The sequence below is a fragment of the Nicotiana sylvestris genome, chromosome 10, assembly GCF_000393655.2.
Source record: "Nicotiana sylvestris chromosome 10, ASM39365v2, whole genome shotgun sequence".
Taxonomy (NCBI): Eukaryota; Viridiplantae; Streptophyta; class Magnoliopsida; order Solanales; family Solanaceae; genus Nicotiana; species Nicotiana sylvestris.
This window is the reverse complement of record NC_091066.1, coordinates 170,122,584-170,146,915: the sequence shown is the minus strand read 5'-3', so window position 1 is coordinate 170,146,915 and position 24,332 is coordinate 170,122,584. Positions and strand designations below refer to the sequence as shown.

General features: G+C 39.9%; 2 protein-coding genes across 2 annotated transcripts in view; one reads left to right on the top strand and one right to left on the bottom strand.

Annotated features, from left to right (window-relative positions):
• The window catches only part of LOC104217631 (uncharacterized), a 30,420-nt gene extending 13,140 nt beyond the window's left edge, over window positions 1-17,280 (top strand). The window contains exons 3-4 of the mRNA XM_070160686.1: window positions 14,238-14,447; window positions 16,286-17,280. Of these exons, the coding sequence (XP_070016787.1) occupies window positions 14,238-14,447; window positions 16,286-16,998 (923 nt within the window). The 3' untranslated portion in view covers window positions 16,999-17,280. The remainder of the gene's footprint in view (window positions 1-14,237; window positions 14,448-16,285) is intronic.
• A 143-nt stretch (window positions 17,281-17,423) lies between these two features.
• On the bottom strand, window positions 17,424-23,048 carry LOC104217630 (sec-independent protein translocase protein TATC, chloroplastic). Its single transcript, XM_009767925.2, has 4 exons — window positions 22,711-23,048; window positions 20,578-20,885; window positions 19,440-19,730; window positions 17,424-17,927 (listed from the first exon to the last, which is right to left on the bottom strand). Exons 1-4 carry the CDS (start codon window positions 22,955-22,957, stop codon window positions 17,718-17,720), a joined length of 1,056 nt encoding a protein of 351 aa, XP_009766227.1. The 5' UTR covers window positions 22,958-23,048; the 3' UTR covers window positions 17,424-17,717.
• Between the last annotated feature and the right edge of the window lie 1,284 nt (window positions 23,049-24,332).

The window sequence follows — 24,332 nt, the reverse complement described above, 5'->3', positions numbered from 1 at the left end:
GGTGACGACGGTTGGAAAGTCCTTCAATGAAGTAGTAAAGATAGGGGTTATGATAGAGGAGGGACTGAGGTCCGATAAAATCCTGAATTACTCCGCGCTCAAGGCAACGACCCAGGCTATTCAGAGCGGCACGGGAGGTGCGCTGGGAAGAAAGAAGAAGTCGCCACGGTTGAGACAGGCGGTTGGTCCAGGTCCGGCAAACCATACTACAGCCAACCCAGACCCCACAGGCCAAATTATCCATACAGCCCGCCACAACATTACTATCCACCTCAAGAACCACACTTCTCCGTGCACCAAGTCCAAACATACACTCAGCCTCCGGTTCGCCCGCAATGGCGCGCGCCGGCTCCCCAAAACACATATGCACCTCCACAGAACACATACCCTCCACCACAAAACGCCTATCCTCCACCAAAGGCATACAGGAACCCTCCAGGGGCGGGCTTTCGAGGAAATCAAGCGGCTAAAAATGACAGGCTACAGAGACAGAGAGCTTTTACTGAGTTGGGAGAGACCTATACCGCCTTGTTCCACAAATTGAGGCAGCTAGGTTTGGTGAGTCCTGTCGAGCCTAGGGGGACAAACCCCCCACCCCAAAATTTGGACCGATCGATAAGCTGTGAGTACTGCTTGGGCATGATACCGAAAAATGTTGGAGGTTGAGGCATGCAATACAAGATCTTATTGATGCCAACAAGATCGAGGTCCAGACGCCGGAGGCACCCAACATCAACCAGAACCCATTGCCAGTACACCACGAAGTTCACATGATCGAGTTGGTGTACAAGGGAGGAGAGCCGAGGAAACCCTCACCGACGGTGATGATGATCCATGCCCACTCCGAAAGAAGAATCGATCGGTAGGGAAGCAGGGGTACAGTTGAAGGGGAAAGATGCCAAGCCAGTGTTGATATTAGGGAAAAGTCCATCCACCGCAACAAGGAAACCAGAGCCAACCAAATTTGTGGTATCGGGAACGTCATCCACGCCAGTAGTTGTTGTGAAAGGGGTCTACAGGGAACCAGCCATCATAAAGCCGGTAGTCCAATTGCCAGTGATTGATAGCAATGCCGTGCCTTGGAAGTATGAAAAGGCAGTGGTAATGTACATGGGAAAGCAAGTGGAGGAGGATAGTTGTGAGGCACAGGGGCTGACTCGGTCGGGACGGTGTTTTGCTCCCGTGGAGTTGAGAAGGTCCAACCCGGCAGTAACAAAGAAACCTGTGTCAGAAGAAGAGGCGGAGGAATTCTTGAAAAAGATGAAAGTGCAGGATTACTCCGTGGTCGAACAATTGAAGAAAACACCGGCCCAGATCTCGTTGTTATCACTATTGATCCATTTGGATGAACATCGCCGGGCCCTGATGAAGATACTGAATGAAGCTCATGTGCCCATTGAAATTTCAGTAAACCACCTTGAAACGATTGCCAACAAAATTTTTGAGGTAAACAAGGTAACGTTCTCTGATGATGATCTGCCAGTGGAGGGCACAGAACATAATAAAGCTCTCTACTTGACTGTCAAATGTGGAGATTCGGCAGTTACTCGGGCGTTGGTGGATAACGGCTCAAGTGCCAATATTTGTCCGTTATCCACCCTGAACCAGTTGAAGATTGACCATGGTAGAATCCGCAAGAACAACATTTGCGTCCGAGGATTTGATGAAAGTGGAACAGACACCGTGGGGGATATTATACTCGAGTTGACCATCGGCCCGGTCCAGTTTACCATGGAGTTCCAGGTATTGGATGTCGCGTTATCTTATAACCTTTTGTTGCGACGACCGTGGATCCACGCGGCCAAAGCGGTGCCATCCACCCTGCATCAAATGGTCAAGTTCGAATGGGACAGACAAGATGTCGTGCTGCATGGGGAGGACACTGCGTGCACCATGGGAGGCGCCATTGTGCCCTTCATAGAAACCAACGGTGACAAAGGTCCCTGGGTTTACCAGATTTTTGATGCAGTATCAGCAAACAAGATTACCGAGGGTGAAAGTATTCCACACCCCAGGGTAGCTCCCGCAACCGTCATGATGGTTTCAGAAATGTTGGGTAATGGGTTTGTGCCAGGAAAAGGCCTGGGGCTGAGCTTCAGGGGATTGTTCAACCTGTCTCCTTGCCCAAGAATTTAGAGACCTTTGGATTGGGGTTCAAACCGACTGCGGCAGATGTAAAGCGAGCACGGAAGATGAAGAAGAAAGTTTGGGTTCTTCCCAAACCAATTCCGCATCTCTCCAGATCCTTTATTAGGGCAAGTGCCAAGGGGTCACCGGTCCCGAAAATTCTCGGACCGTTGATTGGGATGGACGGGGATTTGAATCAGAGCTTCGAAAGGCTGTTCGCTGATGTCCATGTAATAGAAGTTGGAGAGGGTTCCAGCAAAGCAGGCATACAGTTTGTGGGGCCTAAGGCCAATACCAACAATTGGACGGTAGCTCCTCTTCCTACCCGGGAGGAGTCCTGGTAGTAGGCTTTGATTTTTCTTTCTTGTTTTTCGGATTATTCCAGGGTGTAATCCAAATCCCATTATATTTTGTAAAGTGTTAACCCTGTTATCCCGCATTTTTAATAAAATTCTCTTTTCTTGTCTCATTTTAATTTTGTTTTGTTCTTTTCTCTTTCTGAACAGTTCTCTTTTTACTGGTTCTAATGACATGACATGCACAACGGATCTTCGACCTAGTCTAATAAATCAATCTGACTCCGACTTAATTATACAAGAGATCGGTTATGATGATGAGTCCGAATATGACGAGGATGAAGCCTTCGAAGAAGTAAACCGAGAATTGCGCCAGTTCGAAGAGAAACCCAAGCCTAATCTGAATGACACCGAGGCTGTAAATCTAGGGGATGCAGATAATGTCAGAGAAACCAAAATCAGCATCCACATTGAGCCAAACATCAGGGAGGAATTGATCAAAGCCCTCATCGAGTTCAAAGATATTTTTGCATGGTCATATGATGATATGCCGGGATTAAGCACCGATCTAGTGGTACACAAGTTGCCCACTGACCCGGCATGCCCTCCGGTCAAGCAAAAACTGAGGAAGTTTAAGACGGATATGAGTGTGAAGATCAAAGAAGAAGTGACCAAGCAGCTGCAGGCAAAAGTTATTCGGGTCACTCGATATCCCGATTGGTTGGCCAATGTAGTACCAGTGCCGAAGAAGGATGGGAAAATCAGGGTATGTGTCGACTACCGCAATCCTAACAAGGCAAGTCCTAAGGATAATTTTCCATTGCCCAACATCCATATCCTGATCGATAATTGCGCTGGGCGCGAGATCGGATCCTTTGTGGATTGCTATGCAGGATATCATCAGATCTTAATGGACGAAGAAGATGCGGAAAAGACGGCTTTCATTACGCCATGGGGAACTTACTGCTACCGGGTGATGCCTTTCGGATTGAAGAATGCTGGGGCAACGTACATGCGAGCAATGACTACTGTGTTTCACGACATGATACACAAAGAAATTGAAGTGTACGTAGATGATGTGATCATAAAGTCTTGGCGTCAGGAAGACCATGTAGCAGACTTAAGAAAGTTCTTTCAAAGACTTCGAAAGTATGATATTAAGCTCAACCCGGCCAAATGTGCCTTCGGGGTTCCATCAGGAAAGTTGTTAGGATTCATCGTCAGTCGACGGGGTATTGAGTTGGACCCGTCCAAGATCAAATCCATCCAAGATTTGCCATCGCCAAAGAACAAAACGGAGGTAATGAGTCTATTGGGAAGACTAAATTATATCAGCAGGTTCATCGCTCAACTCACGGCGACTTGTGAACCCATATTTCGGCTGCTGAAGAAAGATGTTGCGGTAGACTGGACGACAGAGTGTCAAAAGGCTTTCGACCAGATCAAAGGGTATCTGTCCAATCCACCTGTGTTGGTTCCACCTGAGCCGAGGAGACAATTAATTCTTTATCTGACGGTCCTGGAGAATTCGTTTGGCTGCGTGTTGGGGCAACACGACATTACAGGAAGGAAGGAGCAGGCCATTTATTATCTTAGCAAGAAGTTTACAGTATATGAGGTCAAGTACACTCAACTCGAGAGGACATGTTGCGCCCTAACTTGGGTGGCTCAGAAGTTGAAGCACTACTTGTCCTCGTATACTACTTATCTCATTTCCCGTTTGGATCCATTAAAGTACATTTTCCAGAAACCTATGCCTACAGGGAGGTTAGCAAAATGGCAAATTTTGCTCACAGAGTTTGATATCGTCTATGTGACGAGGACGGCCATGAAAGCCCAAGCGCTGGCCGACCACTTGGCTGAGAATCCCGTTGATTAAGAATACGAGCCTTTGAGGACGTATTTTACAAACGAGGAAGTAATGCATACAGGTGAGCTGGAATTACCCGAGGAACCAAGCTGGAAGCTTTTATTTGATGGAGCCGCAAACGCGAAGGGGGTTGGAATAGGGGCGGTACTCATTTCGGAAACAGGACGTCACTATCCTGTTACAGCTCAGCTACATTTCTATTGTACCAACAACATGGCCGAGTATGAAGCATGCATTTTGGGTTTGCGACTAGCAGACATGGATGTCCAGGACGTTTCGGTCTTGGGAGACTCGGACCTCCTGGTGCATCAGATTCAGGGTGAGTGGGAAACACGGGATTTGAAACTCATACCATATCAACAATGTTTGCACGATCTGAGCAAGCGATTTCGATCAGTGAAATTCAGACACATTCCGAGAGTTCATAATGAGGTTGCCGATGTATTGGCCACCTTAGCATCAAGCCACGACAGTTATGGCAGAGGTGCATGCTGGAGTCTGTGGGCCACATATGAGCGGATATGTATTGGCAAAGAAGATTCTTCGAGCAGGGTACTATTGGCTCACTATGGAGCATGATTGTATCAATTTCGTGAGGAAATGCCATCAATGTCAGATACACGGAGATCTGATTCATTCTCTGCCGACAGAATTGCATACAATGTCAGCGCCATGGCCATTTGTTGCATGGGGCATGGATGTCATTGGGCCTATTGAGCCGGCGGCGACCAACGACCATAGGTTCATTCTGGCGACCATCGATTACTTCACCAAGTGGGTGGAAGCTAAAACTTTCAAGTCGGTAACCAAGAAGGCAGTGATGGATTTTGTTCACTCCCATATCATCTGCAGTTTTGGGGTCCCAAAAGTGATCATCACGGATAATGGTGCAAATCTTAACAGCAATTTGATGAGAGAGGTATGCCAACGGTTTAAGATTACACACCGCAATTCCACCCCATATCGTCCCAAGGCGAATGGAGCAGTTGAAGCAGCCAATAAGAACATCAAGAAGATACTGAGGAAGATGGTAGAAGGATCTAGACAATGGCATGAGAAATTACCCTTTGCCTTGTTGGGTTATCGCACTACAGTCCGGACTTCCATAGGTGCAACTCCTTATTTGTTGGTATACGGAACTGAAGCAGTAATACCAGCAGAGGTCGAAATTCCGTCCCTCCGAATTGTCGCTGAAGCCGGGATTGACGACGATGAATGGGTCAAAGCTCGACTGGAGCAGCTGAACTTAATAGATGAAAAAAGATTGGCAGCAGTGTGTCATGGCCAGTTGTATTAGAAAAGAATGGCGAGGGCATACAATAAGAAGGTGCGCCCCAGAAAATTTGAAGTAGGGCAACAAGTATTGAAACGAATCCTCCCACATCAGATCGAAGCAAAAGACAAGTTCGCCCCAAATTGGCAAGGGCCTTATGTTGTGACCAGAGTGTTATCCAACGGCGCTTTATGTCTAACAGATATCGAAGGAAGATGCGTCGACATGACTATCAATTCTGATGCAGTCAAAAGATATTATGCGTAATTTCTTTGATTATGATAGTTATTGGTTCGTTTGTTTGTACTTGGTACTTATTGGATAATGAAATGACGGAGGCAATTCTTTTTTCTATCCAAACACTTTTAACCTTTGTTTCCCCCCTTCGAGCCTTATTTATTCTTTCATACCCCTCTTTTGGAATCACTAATGGAAAAAAAAGAAAAAAAATGAAAACAAGATAAAGGTCATAAGAAAAACAGAGGAACCGTAGGAACTACGTTTGACCTGATTCCTCAAAGAGGATACGTAGGCGCCTCACGGCTCGGTCATAGTGTGCATAGCTCCACATAGTGTAAATATAAAAATCCCCAAGCAAGAAAACTGGGGCAGGGTTTATGTGTTGAAGTTTCAAAAAGGGATGATTCCAAGAGTTGTAGCGTTTCACCCGTCGAAGTCATTTTTGAATTTTTGCTGGCCTTACTTTAAACCCACACAAGACCAACATCAACGTCCAAAAAAGACCTCCCGATCAATATCCGAGAGGTGCCAAGTCAGGCAAATGAAAGCCGAGAATAATACACTGATCCCAGCAAAGAAGAGGATCATAAACTGGAAATGAATTGATAGCCAAAAAGAATCTCCGAAAGAGAGAGTCATATCGGCAACACTCCAATCCCCCGCTGAAAAATAAAATGAGAGAGTCTTATCGATGAAAACCTTCACAGGCACCATAAGCCGACGAAAGATGAGAGAAATAAAACGAGAGAGTCTTATCGGTGAGAACCTTTACAGACACCATAAGGCGACGGGAGCTGAGAGAAAGGAGAGAGTCTTATTAGTGAAAACCCCTCGAACGGCACTATAAGGCGACGAGATAGATTGGCAAAAAGGATCCGCATTTACAAAGAGGCGGGCACCTTTTTATCCCCAGCAAGTGAGGCCATCAGGAAGATTGATTGATACAAATAGGCTGGGTCGATTAATCCGTAATGCACGACATGATCGTTGGGACCATTCATACAGTCCAGATAAGTTCTTTCTTTTTCCTCTCCCCCAGCATTTGTTTAGAAATTTTTCTCTTTTTCTATCTTTTTTATTTTCTTAGTCTAAAAAGACTTTTTCCAGAAATTTGTTTTGAGAAGGATTTTTCAGAGTTTACTACCAGGGGCCAAAATGGTACAAAGCAAAATGCGAATGGGACAGGCCAAAGCCGGGGCAATAAGACAAAAGGTGTTTGTTGCAAAACCAAATGACAAACTGGCCTAGAAAGTTAAGGGGAACATGACGGTTGAGGGACTTATGGACCAAGTTCCAAGAAGATCCCCAGCAAGAACTTCGATAGATCACGGACCAAGGTCCAAGGTGGTCAGACACCACAGAAAGGGGGAAGGAGGAAGAGAGAATTAATCCGCAGCAAAATAACCCTAACAGTCCTATCCTCAATAACGTTATCCCAGGTGATAACATGTTATGCCCTGCAGGGCTGGGGAGAAAATAAACTTTTAAGAGAGTAGTTTTGAAGTTGAAGAGGACTCCCACAACATGTTTTGAAACAAAAGAGCAGGGAAGGGATAAATGGAAAACCATCCCAGCAGACATATCATCCCCAGCAAGCAACTTTATCCCCAACCAGTTTTGGGAGCACGGAGTAAGGGAAAGGGAAAGGAAAATCATCCCCCAGCAGGAGTGACACGATCACTCACCATGTTAAAACTAACAAAACTCCCTTTGATTTCTACAGGAAAATAAAGGTTGATGATGGCAGAAAGACACGCCACAAGGAAGGTCACCAAAACCAGGGCAGGAAATTTTCTGCCGTTGTCCAAAAATTTTCTCGGAGGAACGAGGAAACAAATTCAAATATTTTTACGTCTTAGTTGATCAGGCGTCCACCTGTATAACGAGAGGAATACTTTCCAGTCTTTTCATTTCATGTCCTAGGCGCCCACCAGTATAATGCGAGAATACATTTCTGTTTTTCCATTTCATGTCCTAGGTCGCCCACCAGTATAATGCGGGCATACATTTCTGTTTTCATTTCATGTCCTAGGCGCCCACCAGTATAATGAGGGAATACATTTCTGTTTTTCAGTTCATGTCCTAGGCGCCCACCAGTATAATGCGGGTATACATTTCTGTTTTTTCATTTCATGTCCTAGGTCGCCCACCAGTATAATGCGGGTATACATTTATGTTTTTCATTTCATGTCCTAGGTCGCCCACCAGTATAATGAGGGCATACACTTCGGTTTTTCATTTCATGTCCTAGGCGCCCACCAGTATAATGCGGGAATACATTTTTGTTTTTCATTTCATGTCCTAGGCGCCCACCAGTATAACGAGGGAATACATTTCATATTTTTGCATTCAGGCGCCCACCTGTATAACGAGAGGAATATTTTTCAGTCTTATACTTCAGGTCCTGGAATCAGTAACACACCGGAAGGCAGAAGGTTACAACAAAAATCCCCGGCATAACAAAGCTTAATGAAGGAAGCCATCCCCAGCGGACCGAGCTAGACAGTGATAATTGGTATTCAAAGTAGCAAGAGGTTGGTGTCACCCCATCAGTGTTCGGAAGAAAGCAGCACCGGAATAGACGCAAGTCGACAAGAAAGCGAGGCGTCCAGAACAAATGGAAGATGGATGGGATCTTGTAATCCGTTATCTAGCCTAGCTTCTTGATTTTTCTTTTAAACACGATGTAATAAGGAGATCGGTAAGCAGTAGTAACAGCACGCAGCAGCAGTAACAACAAATCGCAGTCCCATGATAGTCCCAGCTACCAACACTTCCCGAACTACATTAACCTGATTCCCTTCTAGCCAGGGATATGTAGGAAACCTTTGAAGCAAATGTTCGGTTAAAATCTTTTTCAAAACAAAATGCTTCACACGGAGTCTTCCAACGAGCAAAGTCGCTCGTGTCTGCTCACTTTATCTTTGCACGAAAGCTCTTTGTGCTTTCGGACAAAGAGGGGCAGCTGTGAGCACGTGATTTTTGCTTCACGGAAACTACTCCAAAAGAAATCGGAAAAGAAATAAAACAAGTTACCTTCGGGTACAATTTTGAGGATTTGTGTGACATTTTTGATAATTGTTTTGTCCGTAAATGCTCGCCTTGCTATAGTTAGAAAAATACAAAAATACATGTTGCATGCATTTAAGAAAATGGCACATTTAGGAATTAATTAACCATTATTTGGTTTTTAAAAGCGAAAATCACAAAAATATGCATTTCTATTCTATCTGTTGTCATGGCAATTTTATTAAATGTTTTAATTCGTTGGATAATTGTTGTTAGGTGTTAATTAATATTTGTGTAGTTTAATTTTGGGTTTTAGGAATTTTTGGTTTAATTATAAGAAGGAAAGACCGGATTTGGGCCAATATTTAACTAAAAAATCAGGCCCAAACCAATTTGCAACGACCCAGTCCAAACCAGGGTTCCAGGGACGCCCCCAAACGACGCCGCATAGGGCGTTTGATCTGAGCCATTCATCCATACTCATCCAACGGTCCACGATCGCGCCCGTAACCCGACCTGCTTACCCGAGTCGACCCAGCCCCTCATTAAAAACCAAACGACCTCGTTTCTACACCAAACGACCCCGTCCTGTCCCTCACCAATTAATCCAAGCCGTTGAGATCATTTGATCTAACGGCTCAAATTAATTGCCACGTTCCGTATATAAGCCCCTCATCACGTCCTCTCTCAGACACGACCCATCATCCCCCATTCAAACCCTAGCGCCGCCCTTTCATCCCCTCACCGTAAACCTGGCTGCAACGATGCCGGTGACCACCAAAGTAACACCCCTGATGCACCCAACCACCCTAAACACGGATCTGCGAACCGTTGGGTTCGAATCAACCTACACCGTCTCGAATCTTCTTCTGAAGATTCGAGCCAAACCCTGATCTACACCAACCCACCCCAGTTTCATACCAGTCACTACCCTGGCTTCACTCATGACCAAACCAAGCTTGGTTTGGTCCGAATCTACCCACAAACCCTCAAGCCCCGAATCGGAATGTTCAAACCCTAGAACACAAGAGCTTTGGGAATCCGGCCAGTTTAAATGGAGGGTTGGGGTCTAATAGACCTTAATCGAAGTGTTCTTGGTTGAGAACACCTCGATTAAAGTCTGTTCGACCTCAAATGGTCAAATCCAGTTCAGGCCTGGGTCGTTCATTGTTGAGCTTCCACAGTGAGTTTTCCTTTTCTTTTCTGTTTCTGTTTGAATGATGTTTGTGTTTGTTAGCATGTTTAGTTAGTTGTTGATTTTACTGATGTTTTCTTTCAAATTTTTTTCATCTTCGTAAGACCTTTTATTTGGTCGATTATTCTTCTGTCCATTATTAAATGCGTGTAGTAGGATACATACTCGATTTGATTAGTGTCGTCGAGTGTTTTATTCATGTTGTTCCCCTGTTTTGTGCCAAGCTGCCTGAAGCCATTTGGGACCCTGTTCGTATTATTTGTTTAATCGACTGATTGTTCTATGTTATAATTAGATAAATGTCGTCGATTAGATAAATGTCGTCGATTAGTTTTATAGGACTGAATGTTCAAATATTCTGATTCGTATAGCTTCATATGATTGATCGAATCATTGTCGTTTAGCTGATTGTTTGACATTATCTATGAATGGTTTGTAGCTGCAGTGTAATAGCTAGAACTCAGTTTAGGGCAGTTTGAGTTTGAACTTTCAGAAGTTCAAAATTTCAGGCTGTTGAAGCAGGGTAAAACAGTAATAACCAGGGGTTAACAGGGGTAGTTTGGGGGTGTGAAAAGATCAGAAATGGTTAGTTTAAGTGGGCTGACAGTAGGGTACTGAAGTGTGATTAAATTAATACAATAGTGGGGAACAAAACTTGATAGCATGGGATGTTGGTTGAGTATTATAATAGGCCCATACCATTTGAGTAATAATAAAATGAATTGATGGGGGATTAGTTGGGGATTGTCAGCTGCCCATACCATTTGGGGCACGAAACACCTGATAATGAGAAATAAAGGGGTATGGGCAGAGTTGAGGGCTGAAGGGATCAAGGCAGCCTGGGGTTTGCCTATATTTTGCCTATAAATAGGCTCATTTAGGTTAGAGTAAGGGGTTGGACATCAGAAATTGAGAGAGGTAGAGTGTTAAAACAAAACTTCTACATTAAAGAGCTTGAAGCTGCTTTTCTTGGGTTTTTTGACAAAAATCAGAAAATTACTGTTTTCGTGCACCAGTCTGCTGTGTTGGGATACTGCTGGGTTTCAGTTTAGTTTTCTTGGATTTCTTTACTTGTTGAACACTGTTTCAGTTGAGTGTTGTGGTTCTTCTGTTGGTTCGAAAGTTCACGGGTCTCCTTTTTGGTTTAAATCTGTCGCTGGTTCCTCTTACTGGCCATTATTGGGTTTGCCTGCTGGGTTTGTTTTGGTTTAACAAAGTCTGCCTGCTGGTTTGTTGCTGCTGATTGCTGTCTTTGTGTTGCTGCTTTTCTGCTGTGTTGCTGTGTGTGTGTGCTACTGCTGCACTGGTCATTCCTCTTATTCTTTTGCTTTCCCAAATACCAGGTACCCCACTGATACACTTATCAATGTAGGCTGAAATTCGAAGCATGAATACAAAGAAATGAAGAGTTGAAGTTATTTTGGATTCACTTTAGAAATATACTGAACATTAGTTGTATGTATGATAGTTCGCTTTCTCTAATAGAACTATGTAGTCAGCTGTGATGTAACTGAACCTTTACACATATCATTTAGTTGAAAAACTCTACGAGTTGCTTATAATTAAAAGGGACTAATGTTGTAGTAGCTATGTTCTATTAGTTCATTATTATTTGTCAAGAAGCATGTTAGGTACTCAATAGTTACTTCCTTAAATAAATGGTCTGTCTTTTAGTTGGTAGGAATATGGCTTGATTAAGACAAGCAGCACATTATATTTCAGTTCCCCCCCCCCTAAATGTCAAACATATACCAAATAAGTTAAACAGACCCAATTGGAAACCCAATTGGAATAAGGAAGGCTCAGGCCGAGTTTCACGTTATGCACATTGGGCCTGGGCCCGTAATATCTAAGCAATGGCCCATATACGCGTTCATGTTTCGGATTTTTGCAAATCATATTCGGAACCCGACTATAATAACTCGAAAGTATGTAAATCAAGTAGGACCTTTTCTTCATTTATTTTAGAAAACGAAAAATAGAAAATGTAGTCATGCTAAGATCATCCTTTTAAAAATAATGAGACGAGCCTCGCCAAATAAACAATGTAAATTGCGGGGCCCTCAATAATTGGTCATAATAAATACTTAGAATTTGGGATGGACTATTTAGTGAATTTCACTGCCTTCCCCAAAGATAATAACGCGTTAGCCTCTTTAGACGCGATTTAATTAAATTACTTTCTTAAACTCGAGTGCACATTTATGTGACCCAAATCCAAATCTCAGCGGAATCGAAATGTGTCTCTAATCACGGGTACATTGATTGTGACGTGGTTCGAGATGCGTGTCCATGACGTTGCAAATTCCTTTTAAAAAAATAAGAATGAGACGAGCCTCGCCGAATAAAAATACAAAATTGCGAGACCCTCAGTAAATATTTGTTTTAAAATTGCTTAGACTTCGGGATGGACCGTTTAGCAAAATTTCACGGCCCTACCCAAAGTAAATGATACACTAGTCGCTTTAGGCGCGCCTTTAATAATTTAATTTTCTTAAACTCGGGTGCACATTTATGTGACCCAAATCCAAATCTCAACAGAGTCAAAGTGTGTCGACGACCACGTGTACATTGATTGTGACGCGGTTCGAGATACATTTTCACAACGTTGCAATTCCCTGTAAAATAATAATAATAATAATGGAAGCGGTAAAGAGTTAAAATCTGCACATAAGTTCATATTTGTATAAAATCAGATAAACAAGCCGAATATGACAGTTGAACGACCGTGCTAGAACCACGGAACTCGGGAGTGCCTAACACCTTCTCCCGGGTTAACAGAATTCCTTATCCGGATTTCTGGTTCGCGGACTGTAATACGGAGTCATTCTTTTCCTCGATTCGGGATTAAATTGGTGACTTGGGACACCCTAAATCTCCCAAGTGGCGACTCTGAAATAAACAAACAAATTCCGTTTCGATTGTCCTTTAATTGGAAAAAGTCCTTCACCCCTCGCGGGGGCGGAAAAAGGAGGTGTGACAAGGTGCACGGCACGAGACGCGGACAAAAGCTTGGTATTTAAGTGGAGAGAAGGGTAGAGGGTCGGGTCCATTATCCACCAAGTTTCGAACCGTGTGCTAATGGCCTCTGGGTTTCTTGGTTAGCCAAAAAAAAAAAAAGATCCACTGAACTTAGGGCTGCAAAGATATCATTGCAATAAGATACGCCGCAAACTGAGTTCTCGATCAGGTGTCTCTACATGTTATCATTTTCTTTAGCATTCATAACCATAGCTTCTAATCATGCAGTACGAGCACTAGAATTCACTTCAGAGCCAATCCAATAAGAGCACTTACATATTTCTCTAAAGCCTTGAATAACTACCAGGAAGCAGTTTGTTCTGATAGTACTTCGTGAGCTTGAAGTAAAGTGTAGAACTAGAAAAAAAAACAGCGAGCAAAAAGAAAAGAGAGAATGTGGTGCATGCGAAAGGAATTAAAGGATGGTTGAGAGAATGTATTAATGGCAGGAAAGATATATATATATATATATATATATATATATATATATATATATATATATGTAGAGAGAGAGAAGGATAAGTCTTTGTTTTACAATGCTAGGCATGGACATTATCTGTTTCTACAGTCATTGTTAATTCGATGTTGTGTGTTTATGTTTGATAGTGAAGCATCAGCAGTTATATGTTGTAGTTAAGCTAATAGAGACTATCCATAAAAGAGGAAGTAAACATTGATTTGGTTATCAGAAACCTATACTACAAGAAGAATGGTGTGACTTAGATATTTAAATGCTTAAATGTGATTAAACAAAAGTATCATCTTTAAATGCTTAGGTCACCTTTTGTCTGGGATGAGAGACACTTACATGTCTCACTTATACATTTAAATGAATGTCATATGTTCTGCTAATGATAGAGAAGGGTCTTTTCGGATTGAGGCACGATACAAGCTTTGCACTGTCCCAGTTTAAAAGAATGTTCATCAACTTTTTGTCATGTACCCTATCCTATGAAAGTTCTTTGGCAACTTGGACTTGTGGTTGGCTGAGAATTGGTGAATTTGCCTGATTAAATCTAAAAACTGAAGTATATAGCTTCTGTGGTCTTTCTTCCATAGAAATTCATAGATATACATTCACAGGATTTGGAGGTTGGGGTGGGGTGGGAGGGGTGTCCAATTTTGACTAACTGGATAATAGTAAGTTTCAGGCATTTACATTGGAGATAATGTTGGTAGTTGACAATTATTTTTCTTTTGATGCAGTTGGAATGCTTTGGACTGGAGAGACACCAGAGGTTAAAGCACTCGAGGAGAACATGGCTTCATATTTTAATATGTTGCAAGGGCTTCTTCTGCTCTCCCACTCAAGTACAGTGGGCGCAGGACCTACCCTGTCTTCTAGCATTCATGCATCCATTAAGCAAGTTGTTGATAGCAGTTTCATGTTGATGAAAGAGTCTGTGTCCTCATATGGTACTCTCCTTCTCTCTCTTTACATATATATGTAAAAGTCCATGAACATCAGAACATATGAAAATCTTACAAGTACATTATATTATGAAGTGTTAATATCTGAAATGGATAAAAGGTGAAGTCATTATATTGCTTTGTGAAAGTGCTTATATCATTATATTGCTTTGTGAAAGTGCTTATACCATTATATTGCTTTATGAAAGTGCTTATCTTTTCTTAGTTTATGCATATGTGGCACATCAACATTTATTAACAACAATAACATACCCAGTATTATCCCACACCGTGGAGTTTGGGGAGGGTAGTGTGTACGCAGACCTTACCCCTACCTTGTGAGGATAGAGAGGTTGTTTCCAATAGACCCTCGGCCCAGGAAAGCATAAGCACCGCAATAATGAAAATATAGACAAGAAGAGACAGTACCAAAAAGCCATATAAAAGCAGAATAAAAACAACAAGACAGTAAAGTGATCAACAATGAAAGAAAACAACGGTTAGTCATAAAAACTTACTACCAACAGAAAGCGAGATTGCGTGTCAATACTACTGTTATGAACATTCTAGACTACCTACTCTACTACCCTAATCCTCGATCTCCATACCTTCCTATCAAGGGTCATGTCTTCGGTCAGCTGAAGTTGCGTCATGTCTTGCCTAATCACCTCTCCCCACCTCTTCTTAGGCCTACCTCTACCTCTTCGTAGGAGTGTCAACCTCTCACACCTCCTCACCGGGGTGTCTATGCTCCTCCTCCTCACATGACCAAACCACCTAAGCGCGCTTCCCGCATCTTGTCCTCAATAGGGGAAGGGAGGCAGAAGGAAGATCAGATAATGGTATATCTTGCAAAAGTAAAATGGCAGAAAGGCTGAAGGGGAAGAAAAAACCTCTTTCTGCCGATACCACCCTCCCAAAATAAGATAAAGGAAGAGACTGAGAAGTTTTCTAGTGGCACAAAACCGTGTAAAAGAGGTGGATGGCATTTCAGTTGTTAGGGTATAAAACATCCTGATGAAATTAATTTTTTGTACAAAACTCTCTTTGGAACAGTGGGGAGGAAAGTTAATGATGTGCCATGTGTAGAACACAGTAGTAAAACAACAGTATTAAGTGCTACCCTATAGGCTTAAGCATAGATTTACAGCTCTAAGGATGCAAGTTATTTAACTCTTGTCAGCGTAAGATGATTTCATCCAGGATATTGTATAGTTTGAGACATAGAAACTTAAGATTGCGGCCCTGATTGTAAAGACATAAAATATGTTCCTTCATGAAATCACTTGTCGGTCTTTGGTTGGCTAAAAGTGATGGAAATGTTCTCCGGAGAATATTTTGTACGGAGGAGTGAAAATAACTGAATTTCAAAGGGATTCATTATTTTCCACTTCAATTATCTTTACGTATCCTTCACTCTATTTTATGATTATCACGAAATGCTACATCGCCCGCCCATTTCCCCGTCTCCTACTCTCCATCATTGTCACCTATCACCAACATTTTGTCTCTCCCAGATACTGTAGGAAATTTTTTGCAATTGTCTTCTTTTATAAAACATCTTCTGGTGAAAACCTTTTTTGCGAGAACACTGTTGCTTCATACCAAGTGGACCCTATTCAGTTGATATGGTTTTCTCTGTGCTATTCAGTTAATCATTTTGCTGTAGTTCCTGCTGTTCAATTTCATTCATCACATTTATCTTCCGCTTCTAGTTGTGGCATATTGCCTTTCAGGTTCATTCATCACATATATCTTCTGCATCTAGTTCTTGCATATTGATTTTCTTAACAGCTGTATAATTTTGTGACCATTATTATTTGCTGCCCAAAATGTATGTACAGGATCTGACAATAGAAAACAGAAATTATCGATCCCACAATTGGTGGGCACTGTATGGGAAGCTTGTTCTGCTCTTAAGAAGACTCCAGCCACCAATATTACTGCTATAGGTCGAGCAATGACACAACTTGCCGTTTCCATGAAGGATGTACTTCGTGAAATGAATGAACTGAAGCCAACATCATCTGATGTAGTAGACGAGTCTTCTGTTCAAGATTCTCCCGAAGGAGAAAGCAAATCCGATGATAGTGATGATTCATTTGGTGGTGATCTAGGCAATGATCTTTCTCCGGAGGAAATGAAAATTGCACGGTTAACTACTGATGTGGTGTCTGAAACACTTGTGGTCATTAAAGAACTCATTCGCTCCATTACTAGCTTGCTTAAGCAGGAAAGTTCCATGGATAATGCTACTTTTGTAGCCTCTCTGGAGAGACTATTAAAACTTTCTCAGGAAATCGGATTGCAAGTTGATGAACTTGGAGCTTCTCTTTATCCTCCACAAGAAATTTCTGCATTGAGGGCTGCTACAGAGAAGATCTCAAGTAGTATCGATGAAACACAGGTCGAGTTGGAAAAACTTAAAGGGTGTTCAGAAGATTTTGTTAAAGCATGCACAGGTTTGCGGAGTTCATTGAAACGGCTGGAAGCTGAATTAGATCACTCAGATGCAACTGATACAATGTCTAAGATGGAAAACCTTGTTATCGAGTAATGTTAGTAAAAAGGGAAAGAGAAAGGGGAGGAGAAATAGATGCTTCTCAATGAGATTCTTAGTTTGTAGCTATGAGTATGGAGTAAAAAGTTTTAACAGTTAGTTGGATGTGTTCTTGGTTTTTTGCCATTAAATGAATATAGAGTTATTAAACCATCAAATGAATATAGAGTTGTAGATCGATTACTCATTCCATACTGTGAAGAATTATAGGAAATTGTTCGATTACTTCTTTCTATTTCTTTCTCAATGATATTCGACGATCAAGACAATTTCATTTTAGTTGAATTTTGTGTAACTGTTTGTCCAGAGTTGAATGATAAGTTACACCAATGAGAAGTTCTAAACAAGATTATGACATTCACGAATTGTTTTAACTCTATTTTGTTACCCTTTGCATCATTTCTGTGGCCAGAAAGAATATATAACATGAAAACGATAGCCCATGACTTTTTTCATTCATATATTAGTGAAAAGATCCATCAAAATGACTTGGGAATGGAGTGTCAACTAAGCTCCTAATTATACACATTGGATAATTTTACATGGATTATGACAATAGTAAATGGTATTCAAAAAACAGATCATATATCCTCCACTCAAATGTCCTTTTTATGCTACATGAATTTTGGGTTCCCATATGCATGATCATTCTACTAATACTTCTTGGTATGTTGATGCAAAAGAACATAAGCTTTGACCACAGAACAACAATCACTCTATCGACCAGAAAGCTTAACCATCCATGCACCACCCAAGTAAAGACCCAAAAGGGGGCCAGCTAGAAGCATTTGGGTAAGAGGATCAGTTGATGGTGTGAGCACTGCAGCAGCGACCACAGCACCTACAACCACGTATCTCCAAATCGACAGCATTTGATCTCCCGACACAAGACCAGTTTGTCCCAGAAGCAGTTGAATGACAGGAACCTGTAGAGGAGATGCATTATAAAATTGCTTATTGGATTAAAGCAACTTGGATATCATGAGGATGCTGATCAACATCATACAATAGTATTTACAGAGTGAATTCACAAATATTTTCAAAACTAGCCTATGACGGAGACCATGGCCATTTTTCGACTGTTTAACCATTAAATATCCTCGCTCATCTTTTTTTCATAATGGTGGTGTTTGGGCCAATTTAGGCGCACTTCGACTATTTCACTTGCTACCTGCTACCTCCTACCAACACATGAATCGGGAACTTTGCCCACCAAGGTTTAGGTCAGTGATTAAAAAAGGGCTCGCTTCATCGCTTTAAGCGAGAAGCGAAGCGAGGCGGGAAGGGCAGCGCTTCTGCTCTTTGAAGCGACTCTGGTACGAAAAAGCGACCGCTTCTCTGTAAATAGCGAGAAGAAGCGTACGCTTCTGTGTTTAAAATTAACCCAAGCCTACTGTCTGGAGTCTTCAACAGCAGCGAGACTAGGGCTTTTCTTCCACAAGAACAGCGATTTCTTCTTCTCTTCTTCATCAACTTTGGATTTCTAAAATTATCTCAAAACATCAAGGGTTCTTCTTCTTCTTCTTCAAGACTTCAACAGTACAGGTATGTTCTGTCTTCTTCTTCTTCTTCTTCTACTTTTGATTTTCAGTCTTCTTCTTTTTCTTTTTCTTTCTAAACGTCCAAAAAGCGGCGAAATGCTGGCGATTTTTTTTTTTTTTACCTTCGGTTCTTTCTCAGAAAATTTCTGCCCAATTTTTCCAGTTTCTGCCCCCAATTCTTAGTTCTTATTGCCCAATTTTTATATCCTTTATTCAGAGGAAGGGAAAAGAGGCAGCTACATTGTCCCTAGTTGATGAAGAAGATGACGAGCAATATAATAATAATAGTGGAATACAAGAATTTGACAATCTTGTAGAAGAATAGGATGCTCGTTTTGTGCTTTAATTGATGCTACTCTTTAGTTTTTTAAATTGAAGTATTGAACATTTGCTTACAATTACATGTGTTGTCTATGCAGTATTTATTTTAATTTTTTTTTAAATTCCGCTTCACTTAAAAAAAGCGAGTACTTCGCTTCTCGCTTTTCGTGAAATTGGGGTTGTCGCTTTTCCTCGCTTCACGCTCTTCACAACACTGGTTTAGGTAGATGAGAAGAAACGTCTAGCGCTTTTTGTGTCTACTGTGATTTGAATCACGATCTCACGTGGTTTGCACTCATTTCATTGACTGGTAAGCCACACCCTTAAAAATTCTAATACTCCCTTCTATTTTCAACCCAAAAACATTGCTCAATTATGGCCAACTTGGTTTTATGCAAGCATTAGTTGTAGTGAAGTATGGCCGAAGGTTTGAGAAGCTCTAGATTGAACAACTAATTTCCTTCAACTAAACTGTTTAATATGTTTTTGACCGGAAAACAAAAAAAACTGTTTAATATGCAGGGTGTTCTTATATACTCGTGCAGAAAAGAAAATATGCACAAGCAAGAGATTTACCTGGAAAGACAATCCTGTACTGAACATGAGTACGAGCACAAATTCGAAGTATTGATCAATGGACCAAAAGGATTCCACAGCCCCTTCTGCATAATTCACAAAGAAATTCAAGGCTGCTGGAGTGAGAACCAAGTGTGAGAAAACAATGCCGGCGTAGAAAAGCACTGAAGATCCAAGGACAATTGGTGCCAGGAATCTTCTTTCTGACATTGTTAAACCAGGAAGAACAAAGGCTATGATCTCGTAGAGAATCACGGGAGCTCCTAACAGAAGGCCACTATATCCTGAGACCTACATCAAAAGTGAGAACAGTATAGTTACTAAACTGAACATGCCAAATTAGTATAATGCCAATATCAAATTGATCCCAACAACACGAACAGCATGACATCGTGATCACCTCTAATCTTATGTTTGAACTTTTTAAATTATTTTAGTTAAGCATTTAGCACTATATCACCAGCTGTATACTAGAAGTCGCATGAACAAATATAGCTTGTAAACAATTATTCAAGGACAAGTCCCTCGCAAACAATTATAAGCACATTTTTAGGATACGCCAATTATGAACACATTATACAGTTAAGAATCAGAATGCCAACTTAATACTCCAACCACTTGTTTGACTCATACATGATTTTGAAGATGAAACTTTAAGACAAGGATTAGTTTAAGGCAAGTGGATCCAGAATTCCAGATGTGGGTTTGATTACTTGCTGGTTTCTTTAAATGTTAAGGCGTGTAACAAGCAAGGGCGATTGAACTTTTACAATCTATAAGTGGTAAGGTACTCGTTATCGAAGGGTTTTTGCTCTTTTTGATATATGTATATATGGCCTTAGCACAGCCTTTGTGCTACGATTAAATAATATGTTACCATTCTCAAAAACAATTATTCTATAATGGCCTAAATAGAAATTATGTCATTCAATCATAGAGGAATGTATATTTCAGCATATAATCACGATAATGAGCCAGATATCAGGCATAAGAACAAACTTTTAACCCTTAAAAAGAACTCGAGCACAAAAGAAAGATCCACCTAGTTCACGAAATAAAGTTCAACAACTTTTCTGTAGTAATTAAATGGTCACTGGAATGAGTGATAAAGACGATTAAATTAAAGATGCAGTCTAACCTTTAAAGTAGTGAAAAAGAACTCTCCTGGACCTAGTTGCAAAAATCGAACACCTTGTGCTAGAACAGGGGCTTCAAGAATCAAGATAAGTTCTTTTGAGAAGGCAAAACATCCCACTATAGCAGCACCGACGGCCAAAACAGACACAAAGAGTCTCTGACGCAACTCCTCCAAATGATCGAATAGAGTCATTTCTTTATCATCAGGTAGGAGCTCTTTACTAGGGTAAAGGAAATCATAAACAATACTCCCTTCACTATCTGATTCACCATTCTTAAATACACTCTCGCTTGAGCCATCAGCAACATCTGAATTTCAAAAATAGCATGCGTTATTACGATAAAATTACACTTAAACTATTTTGCATTCATGGGACAATCACCGGCTCACAGCACAATGAAGAAATATAATGAAAGAAAGGAGCCATTTTATGTACAATAAGGGTGTTGTTCTGGAGAGTTGCATCATAGAGGTGTTGAATATTGCAAAAACAATTGTACAACCACAAAATAGGCAAAGTATGTATAAGGAAATAAACTAGTACGCGAACAATTTTGTGCAGATTAGAAGGAGAAGGGTAAGATATTGTTTTCAACAAATACCATTAGACAGTTCAATTTGATCCTCTTTTTCCTCCTATGCACCATTATCACTTTGGCACATCATAACACTTTTCTCTTTTCCAAAATGTATAACATGCATATATGCATATTACTATATTAAGGAAATTTACTTCTCGAAAACGATTAAAAAGATAATCTTTTATATAAATGACAAAGAACATGTGCATTTTTCTCACATTTTCTAGAAAAGAAATAAAAAATATGCATACTCACAAATTATTGACCCTTGGGCAAGGGCGAGCAATTTCAGTAACTTAAAAGGTGCATCGCGTTGCAGTCAATCACAAACAGAAGTGTGTATTATTATCAGCAATCTAGTTAACCCTAATATGGGGAATGACCCCTCAAGTGCTCACGTGGACTACAATATATGGACGACTATCCCTGGAGCTATTCGGTGGACTGTGGGGTAGAAAGAAACAATTTGAAGGGAAAAAGGAAAACTTAATTAGACTACAAATGCCTTTTCTAGCCTTCTGATTTAACATAACTGATGATGCAGCAGAAACCATGTCAGGCTTCCTCAGCTCATTACAAACGCTGTAATGAATCGAATTTTTGCAATCTGTAACTACGCATCCAGCACTTTCTTTATGCTGGGCAGTACATATTAAAAGTGCCGATCTTTCTTATCAAGAAAGAAAAGAAAAGGAAAAAAACATAGCTGAAGTAACTCTCAGAACCTCTAGAGGTTTGAGACCAAAAATCCTCTTTCTCCTTTCCTATTCTTGATAGTGATGGAAAACATTAAGCAGGATGCTGAATTTTACATAGACGCGAAATGGATTAAAAGTTTCAAGGTTAATAAAGTTAACAGGGAAGTCGTGAAGATTTCCATATACTATCAGCAAACGAGATCTTGGTGTTATATTATATGCAAAAACTCTAGCTCAAATTACCTCAAAGCTCCTCTAGTACAACTTACAAGTTACAATTATCAATCACAGATAACTAGTGAAATTATCGGCAGGATAAACTAAAAAAATACAAACATATGCCAAATTCTACTCTTGCTTAGAGTACCCCAGAACCCAAATTTCTCCAAAATAACCATGTTATAGTCTTACCAATCAGAGCAATCCTCTCTATGCTACATAAGAATAATTAAACATAACAACAGAAATCCATAAAACAAGCCCTTATAGAAATCACTTCCAGCAACAAAGAAACATAACATAATTTAGCTAAAGATTACACCTTTATATAAAATACCATATCAGAAATTCAGGAAAACTATTAATAGTTCAATATTTTACATAATAATCATCTGGGTATTTTCTTTTTTAGGATCAAGAATTATATGTGTATTTCTTACCAGGTCTAACTTCAACAACTGAACCAAGACTATTAGCATTTGCACCAATAATATAACTTAGCTAAAGAACCAACTCAACTAAAAATTACACCTTTATACAAAATACCCATATCAAAAATTCAAGAAAACAATAAAAAAATGCAATCTTTTACATAAAATAATTATTTGGGTAATTCTTTTTTTTCTTTTTCTTACCAGGCCTATCTTCAACAGCTGAACCAAGATTACTAGTATTTGCACCATTAATTTCTCTTTGCTTTTCTTTAGCATCTTCAACAGCTGAGCAAACAAGTCTACTGAACTTCTTCAAGTCTTTTCTGCTAGAAAGATTTAATTTTGGTCTTTTGGAGTTAATATTTAGAGCAGTTCTTGAATTTATGCATTTGAAACAGTGAGTTTGAGTTAGGTGTAGATTTGAGATGAGAGCACTTGAACTTCCCATCTTTTATTTTCTGATTTGGTTTTGTTTTGCGTGTGGTTTTGTACAGAAGAAAATGGTGGAAAGGGTCTTTGAATAAGCTGAGGGGATGATTGGTTCTCACTTGTCTTTGCTAAAAGAATATCTTTAGATCCTGGCGTACTCTAGTGGTAGATTTGTATATTCTCTAACGTGCGCATTCTGAAAATGTGCTTCAAAAGGGGGATTGTATTTTCTTATTTCAAGAAAAATAGTGTTCACGTGTTTTGGTACATTCACAAATATTTTCACTGTATTCTTTAAATATTTATAGGAAAAATAACACTATGTAGTCGTAAAATAGCCGAAAAAATATATTATAAAATTTATATATTTTTTGTATATGTATATCATCATATATATTATATATAAAAATTATACAAATTTTATATACTTTTTTGGCTATCATATATAAATAATTTCTGGCGCGGGTTAAAAGTGATAATAACTCATATTTTTGGTGATAATAACCCATATTTATAGTTAATAAAACTCCTTCGAATCCATTTTAATTTGCTCCAAAAAAAAAATTGCACCAAAATAAAATTAAAAATTAAATTATTTTTATAAAAAATTAAAGTAATATATAGGATAATTGCCTCTAGCAGTCTAGCTGCCTGAGTCAAATTTTAGTTTGTCTCGAAAATATTACAAACCAAAACAATCCTTATGTATTAAATAATTTTTAAGTTTACAAAATACTTTTTAATCTCTATATTACAATTATGCATTTTAACTTCTATATTACAATTCCTGTATTACTAATCTCTATATTAAAACACCTGAATTATTTTCATGCATAACTAGTGGGGGGTACTCGATTGAAAAAAAAAGGTTTTTAACATTTTTAGCTTATCGGATAAAGTAATTATATTTGCTAGACAAATATATTAAAAAAATATATATTTAGATCTTATATATATATATATATATATATATATATATATATATACGGCTATACGAGTGAAATTCAAAAAATAGTCTGATTTACAAGTGGTAATGGAAAAATAGTCAAAATTTCAAAAGTAATCGAAATTTAGCCACTTTTCATGTAAAGATAATTCTGAACGAAAACATTGTTCAAAATCCAGTAAATATTCCAGCATAATATACTGGAGATCGAATTTTTTACATGTGAACTTCCAGCATAATATATTGGAGTTCCAATATTATATAATGGAGTTCCAGTATAATATATCGGTCCAACATAATATGCTGGAAGTTCGTACACAGGTGCTCCAATCTCCAGTATATTATGTTGGAACTTTCTGCGTGTTGGAATTTCAGCATAATATGCTGGAAGTTCATACACAAGTGCACCAATCTCCAACATATTATGCTGGAACTTTCCGTGTTGCAG

Bases quoted from the DNA above. Each gene is read 5' to 3' on its own strand.
- LOC104217630 (XM_009767925.2), bottom strand. From the start codon at position 22,957: ATGGGAAGTTCAAGTGCTCTCATCTCAAATCTACACCTAACTCAAACT. The intron at 20,886-22,710 runs GTAAGAAAAAGA...TTTGAAATTCAG, and splicing joins AGCTGTTGAAGATAGGCCTG to ATGTTGCTGATGGCTCAAGC. The intron at 19,731-20,577 runs GTTAGACTGCAT...CTTTTGATGTAG, and splicing joins TCTTTTTCACTACTTTAAAG to GTCTCAGGATATAGTGGCCT.